At 35.8% G+C, this 8,222-nt stretch overlaps 1 protein-coding gene across 1 annotated transcript in view; it reads left to right on the forward strand.

The window, feature by feature from the left end:
• Nucleotides 1-3,562: 3,562 nt before the first annotated feature.
• The window catches only part of LOC108688008 (SET and MYND domain-containing protein 4), a 42,340-nt gene continuing 37,680 nt past the window's right edge, over nt 3,563-8,222 (forward strand). Inside the window, exons 1-2 of the mRNA XM_018194069.1 lie at nt 3,563-4,023; nt 5,182-5,326. Of these exons, the coding sequence (XP_018049558.1) occupies nt 3,648-4,023; nt 5,182-5,326 (521 nt within the window). The 5' untranslated portion in view covers nt 3,563-3,647. The remainder of the gene's footprint in view (nt 4,024-5,181; nt 5,327-8,222) is intronic.

Raw genomic sequence — 8,222 nt, forward strand, 5'->3', positions numbered from 1 at the left:
AGAAAACATTTTAAGAAAGTTAAAAAATTATGTAAACGATATTCTGAAGTAGTAAATTTTAAATTTAAAAAATTTTGTATATTTTTTAAAACAAAATTTAGATAAACTGACTCAAGCCAGTGTTGTTCTAATCTAAAAAACAAGAAATCAAAATACTAATTATTCGCATAATTACAATTACGTAGTTTACACGAAAATTCGAAAAGATTTATCACCGAGACGATGTCGAATCTAGCTCACCATTAAGTGGCCGGGAGGGGGGAGGGGGAAGGGAGTCAGTAAGAACGTCTCGCACCTAGAAACTCGAAGATTTCGCTCGGCGCACAATAGCAAAAAGTCGCAAGATGCGGAAACTCCGAAAGAGCGGAGAACGTCACGGTACGACTTTATTACACGGCTAGTTCGATTTACGAGTTACTTGAATCCAGGTATTTTCCGCCGCGAACAGGTGAGCTCGGCGGGGAGAGGCGGCGAGGGAGATCAAGGACGTTCGGCGATAAATTTTCTTCGGCTATAATGGGACTCTATGGTGGTGGAACGGACAGTGACGGGGGCGGATATCGGGAGTAGGATTTCTGCGTCGATTCAAGAGGCGACGCCGAAGTAAGATCGCATCGAATGACGTTGAAAAAAAGAGGCGAAGTGGAGGCGGAGGAATCAGACGATGTCAGGATTGAGAATGTCGTTATCGACAAGAAATTTTTCTTGGCGTTTCACTGGCGATTACTTGACGCTTGCGAATGGACGAAACCAGAGGACTCTGTGATGAGCGCCTCACAGGTCGTATACGATCAAAATAGAACATGTCTAAAATTATTTCTCTAGCTGTTCTAGACATAACAAGAGAGAAAGGGAGAGAAACAGTAAAAGGAGAGAAAGCTTCTTAAACGTATTCTATCTTTATTCCTCTCGCCGTATGTACGCACATATATTTGTCCCTTCCTTTCGTCCGCATTCTAGCGGCGTCTTCAGTCTAATACCGGTCTTTCGTTCTAATACCTCGTTCGTGTCTATAAAGTAAACCCCTCATAAAGCATCGAGCTGGTGGCGGGCAACGGAAGAATCCCCTGGTACTGCGGTTTTCACAGTGAATGAGAGTGGTCGAGGATTTTTAAAGTTTTACTCGTCGGGTGGACAAAGAAGAGAACGGTGGGTCGCCAGTAATCCGTTTTAGTCATTCCGTATGCACTCGGGTATTCCTCGGCCGCGGTGCTCCAAAACTGCGAATCGGCGAAGAGGGAAATCAAAAAGAAATCGGAATACCAGTTCAGAATGGTTGAAGAGGAGAAGTGAAAAGTTTGAATAAAAGGCTGTCAAACGAGCTGTTCGAGTGAACTTTATTTAAGTGTTGACGGTATTTAAAGCGGGAATGAAAATACCGATGTAATTTCGACGAGTAAAAGTTTCGATGTTATGAAAAAAAAAATACTGCCCATCAATTATCACGAATATATATTCAAATTTTGATTTATAATTCGATTAAATTCTAAATACGTGTTAGGATAACTTTGATATTAGCTTTGTTGATTAGCTTTGTTGTTTATTTTTGTTTGTCAAACGTAAAGAGAAGTAATAAATCGAAAAAAAAAAAAATCGAAAAGAATACGATGTTCATCCGATATTCTATTCTAGCAATGACCAATTTGTGAAGGAGGATTCGCCCAGCGAAAGAAGAAGTCCTTTTAAATTCGAGTCTGACTGCTTCTTAATAGAGAATCCCCGAGTGGCTATTTCTCATGGCCGAATAGAGTTGTTTAATTCCGTGGACTCGGGATGAAAGAATAGGAATTTGCCTGGGCGTCCGGTCCTCAGCTTTTTATGATTTATTCAGTACAGTGAAATGACTTTTTTCGAATTCGCGCGCTTCTAACATTTTTTTCACACGAAATTGTCTTGTTCAAATATAAAATTATTATGCGTGGATCTAATGATACATTTACCAATATAATATCTATACATACAATTTCTTTATATACAGTCCCAAAATTGACGATATTTTAAAGACAGATTCTTTGTAACATTTTAGGACGGAAAGTCTAATACGAAAATGCCGAGGCTATAATAGTTTTCAAATGAGAAGAATTTAATAAATTACGAATGTGATAGCTAAAATTTCGCGCATTCAGAAATAGCAAGATATAGAGGTCTTCTAGTAACAATCTGGACATGAGCTGTAATTGTATTTGCAGGGTAATAATTTCGTATTAGTTTTAACAAATATTTGCGAGAAAGAAGGACATTTATCAAGAAGAGAATCAAAAGAGAGTGGAGCGAATAATGATTCTCTTCTTTGATTGGTCCCGCCATTTATATAATGCACTGTATGTACACACAATATCATACACACAATAATGCAATACTAGTGTGCAGCACCGTATATTCCATCACGCTCCTACCATATCTTCTACTCATTTCAACGATACACTAAACATGGTGGCTTCCGGGTGAATCCGTTCCACTCTCTCTTGATTCTTTCTGACATTTACTTTCCTTTCTCATTCTGTTCTATCTTTTTTTTAATCTATTTCTCTCTCTCTCTCTCTCTCTCTCTCTCTTTCTCTCTTTCTTTCAGCTGTTAACACATATCAATCAAAAATGACTTTCTTATATCTAGATTCTTAGAGAATCTCTAGATAAGATGGTCAATGTGAAGATACTGAATTTTATCAAAAGCACCTTCACACTGACTATCTTGCCATTCCTGAACACGCGAAATTCTAAGTCATTTTCATCACTTTAAACTCTTTCCATTTAAAATATATAATATAATATAAAATATAAAATATGATCGGTATTTTTGTATTAAACTTTTTATCTTCATGTTACACAAAGAATATGTCTTTAAAATATTTATTGTCAGTTTTAGGACAACGCGTACATTCTGGTCGTTGCTCCCAGCAAATTACGACGTCTGCTTTTCTTAATTCCAAGAGTTTGTAAAATGGAGTCGCGCGCGCATTTGATGGTAGATATGAAATGTCAAAACACGTAGCGTACTTCTGTAATATTCAAAAGGAAATGGTCGAGGGAAATGATGGAACATCGAGAATAACGAGGCGAACTTCTAGTTGGTACATCGACAACTGCAGCGCGTAAAGAAATAGAGAAACAAAGAAAGAAATTGATTATATTTTGAAGAAATTCATCTCTCACAAAAGCAAAAATATGCAAGAAAATTTAATCAAAATATAATTAGCTGAAAAGTATTAAGAAAACTGGAATACCGAATAAAAGCGTAATAACTGAGAGGTAAATTAAGATAAAAATCTTAAAAGATAAATTCTTCTCTTGCGCGTATAAAAAGGACGTTTACAAAAAGACAGGTTAAAGAGGGGTAATAAATTTTCAGAAAATATATACATATAACTGTATATATGTATTACATAAAACTCTATCTTAAAAATAAAATAGAATAGAATGGAAAGAAAAAGAAATCGACTTGTGTAAGCGATGTAATCGTAACAGACTAAGTGAGTACACTAATCTGTTATATAAAAACGGATGGGCCGTATTTCAGCCAGTCTAAAGGCGATTCACTCGCATACATAGGATCTCATTAACTGAACGCGAGAGAATCGAGGAGAAGGAAGAACGTGGCATACAAAGGACTTCCACGTGGCACGCCGTCCGTCCTTCCATACGCAAGAATGCAGGACCAGGATGAATTTTACAGGATTCTCTGCTCGTCGGAGACTCTACGCTCCGGCAAGAAGGGATTCTTCCACGATTTTAGCGGGCACGTAATGCAAACCGCGGGCGATACTTGGACGTCGAGGACATTCGGCCGGATCGATGACAACGAGGGACGGGTTAGGGCGATCTTCACCGACGCGAAAGTAAAAAACGTCGTGACTGACACGCTCGCAAAAGTGAAGCTCCTTTTCAGAGACAAGGATGCTGAGATCTCCAAGCGCAGGCGACTCGAAGGATACCAGCTCGCTGCTGTTGGTGAACACGACAAGGCCCTTTTGCTGTTCAGTCAGGCTGTCTTACGCGCCCCTCAACCAGGTCACTACAAATGTGGTAGAAAATCCATTATAGGACCGAGACAAATTTATTTAAACTTATACTGTTAGATATTAAAGGAATAAGAGTAATCTTTCTAGAGTTAAATAACATTTTATTATCATTACCTATGTTAAAATGTAAAGTAATTCTATAGTTAGTAAACAACGTCCATATTAACATATAAATACATTTACAGTATAAAATAAGCTAAATTTAAGTTAAATTTAATGTATTTTTTTTTAATTAAATTATCTAGCTCTATTGTTTTAGTTACATTAATGAAATATTAAGTAAGCAATGACGACCTATAGAAATAATTATTAATCCAAATTGAATATAATTTAACATGATGAATTTAATAATGTATTAACTGCATATCTCGTTGCTTATATCATTTGCATTACTTATATCGTTAATATTTTCTCGTTTACATTTTTTAATTTAAATTTCTAAACAATAGATATACATATATGTATTACCGTCCTCTTTACCTGAATAATTGATATTTCAGCATATGAATTATCTATCAAATGCACTATTTTTAGATTGATTCGATAAATTTTTAGATACAATTATTAAGATAGATCATTAACCAACGATCGTGAATTTGAATTTATTTTTAATTTTGTGCTAACATAAAATAAATGCACTTAATATTATTTCAGTAATTAGGATGTGACGCTACGAATGTTTAATTAAATCATATATAATTATTATTTATCACAAATATAATGTAATTGCTATTTATTTGATTTAATTATTAATTGCTAATTAATTTAGATATTAAAGCAATAATTTGTGCTAGGGAATTAAAGGTTATTTGTTGATGTATCTATATTACAAGTTCCATCCGATTCTTTCTTGTATCAAATGAATATTTTAATATTTTTATGAATTCTAATGCGCGCGCGTATAGATTTAAAATATGCATCGACAAGTCGATTGCATTTGCTTTGATGGCTCCCGCCAGATCTACATAACAAGTAGAATAAATACTTGAATCTTACTCACCGCGCACTGGCAACATACGTCAGTCGGTCAAAAAGCATGCTTTCATGTCTTCATTGATTTTGCGTCAATAAATTGTACGTGACAGTCGATCGATGAACGGATCTCGAAGTCAAGTAACGATATTTTTTTTTAATCACACGATATTGACAATATCTGTCTCAGGTAGAAACAAGAACGTTGATCAAGGTCTTTCGTTGTCCCTGGCGCTGCTAGGAAGAGCTGAGATCTTTATAGCTCTCAAAGAATACTATTTTGCGCTGGAGGATCTGCGACTGGCCGCCGAACATGATTTGCCGGATAAACTGATGTAAGCATTCCTCAATTTGCAGAATCTCTATATTTTAGAATTGAGAAAAGTCATTATACAAAAAGCAAAAAAAGTAAAAATCCCGAACTATTATGAATAGAATCATAATAAAAGAAAAAAACAGTTGCAATTTCTATAATTTAACTATAATTTATAATCATTTTTTGAGTCAACTAAATATTTTTTTGAAAGAATTATAAATATAATTATTATTATAAATATCGTAATAATAATTATAAAAATAGAGCTCCTAATTATAATTATTTTACCCTACAATTAAAAGATGTTTTTTTTATTTCTGTATTAGATTGCATTAAAACTCTCTTTCTCGCTTTCGCCAAATATCACTTTTTCCAAAAGTGTAATTCAGTTATAGAAAACATATATAATTACAAATACCAAACATTTTTCTCAATAAAAAGAATGATTTCTACTGAAGTATGTAAAAATCTAGCTAGATACAGATCTAAAAAAAATAATTTTATTGGATCATCAGAATAATTACGTAGGAATCTCAAGCATAATAAGTTTTATTGATGAACAACGCTGCAAAAAGTTTTGACATTCTAGCAACTAGTTCGAGCGTCCTATGTAATTATTTTGATGATCTTATGTAAATTTTTAAAGCTAAATTTTAATTACAGTAAAACTGTCTCTTCTATGATTGTAAAATCTATTTTCGATATCTGTAATCGAGGAGAAAGAATTCAATTTAATAATCTAAATAATCGCATTTTCTAGACAGTCCACGCGTAAAGACATGAAGAGAAATTTGATTAGCTAGAGAGCAATTTCGGAAGCGCGATTTTGTCGAATTTTGCAGGTGAATATCAACACGAATCTGCAAATTTGTAGATTTTTGCAACACGCTCTTTGCCATGTGTTTTCCAGCTCTGCTCTCTATGTACAATTTTCCGAGTTACAGTTTCCCTAGACGCACATACGAATTTAATCGCGGGTGTATCTTTACTCCGGGATGTACATGCTCGCCCAGAACCACCGAAGGCTTCGAGCCCAATATAATGTAGCGAGGGATGAGGTGGGATACGCGCGCGTGTACTTCCTAAAATATTCAGAAGGGATGGGCACTTGCCGGGACGGATGGCGGCCACTACCGAACGAAACTAGACTCCGGTTTTAGCCTACCTTCTCTGTGGTGCCGTCATTGGCTTCCCGCTAGGTTAACCTCGTGAAACTAGCCGTACGACTAGGCGAAGTGGCCTTTGAGTAGACGAACAATAAACATTTAATGCGGCGCTTTTGAGAGCGGCATTAACCCTCCGGTCGCCGACCGATGAGGCAGATTAAGCGCGAATGTGAGTGTTGAATTTTTAAATGCCATTAACTTTACGCGAAAAATACGTTATAAAATCATTTAAAATCGAAAAGGAGATTTCAATTGCGTGATAAAGAATCGGTACCGTTCGCTTGACATTTCACTCGATTACGGAAGTTCATAAACTTCAGGAGATCAGGATGAGCACACCGAGTCGCGCCAAGTAGATTCTAAAGTTATTGTCGTCGATACGCATTTGTTTTCGATATTTTAAGTATTGCTCTGTGCTGCGAACACGAGTTTGCTAATGCGAGAAAATTGTCATAAACATAAACATGAGGCTTACATTAGGGAACATTGCACTTTCATTTTGCCAAAAAATCTCGAATTTCTGGTGAAGAGAAAAATAGAAGAGAGAACTTAATGAGTCGCAATTCATCATTTGCTCAGCGAAATAAGGCCAAATTTAAAAAATGCATGCTTTGTGTAACAAGCGCGGGCAATCTTCCAACTCATCTTATATTACTTTTCGAATCAAAAAGAATACGAAATGGCTGATCGATCATTTCATATTAAGTGTTTGAATCACCCTGTACGTGACATGCGATATGATGATATACCGGAGGAAAATATCGTAAAATTCCCCACGGCGATATAATAATGAAGGTAATTCGCTCATCGATGGCGATCGACAGGATTAACAGTATATTTGCCATGATACTTGGTTATAAAAAGAATCTATTAGCTATTCTCAAAAAAAGGGATTTACTAGATGTACATTTAAGAAGAATTTTATTTTTAATATTTCCGAAGTTTCTGTATTAATTCTCGAACACGCTCTGTTAATTAAAAATAGTAGAAAAAATAATTTTAAATTAAAATCGCATGTTTCTGAAAGACAGCTTGAGATTCATATAAAAGTAGTTTTAGCAAGAGAAAGTTTCTCCAGACTGACAGTTCTGGAGAATATTATTAAATAAAAGATTCTGCGAGATCTAAAAGATTTTCATTATGCAGGTATCTAAACCTTAAAATGCCTTAAAATGAAATTTTGAATGGCTCGTGCATTGTTCGTGGCATGATTATATTACAATCTGATGCTACTCGAATTTTCGAAAATTTCGTGTACAATCTCGCTTGCCTCGCTTTAACGATCCACATTCTCTGGTTTATCAGCGCAGACAGACGTAGTTATCATTGCATCAATCGCGAGTAGATAGACGCGAGTGAGCCGCGCTCATCGCCCGGTCGGTGGTCGTACTGCAAAATCGATAATATAAACACTGTGCAAGCCGCGGGCGAGCGGGCGTAGTAGCTGTTCTGTCAATTAAAATCGCAGCTGAATTAATGACGGATAAATGCGGACATGACGGATTACGCAAAATGGATTTTATCCGGCCCACGCCACCAGTTATCCCGTGCCGCAAACGGCGTTATATTCGGGGAGGACGATTCGGGGGAACGTTCTAATTATAATTGCTACAATTATCGATGAACGTTCCGCGGAATTCTCAAACGCGGGTGGATTATTAGAAACTCGACGCGTGTAACGAGATTGAATATTATCATTTTCAACTATTATATAGTATATATATATATATATATATATACATAAATATA

The sequence above is a fragment of the Atta colombica genome, unplaced genomic scaffold (genome assembly GCF_001594045.1).
Source record: "Atta colombica isolate Treedump-2 unplaced genomic scaffold, Acol1.0 scaffold224, whole genome shotgun sequence".
Taxonomy (NCBI): Eukaryota; Metazoa; Arthropoda; class Insecta; order Hymenoptera; family Formicidae; genus Atta; species Atta colombica.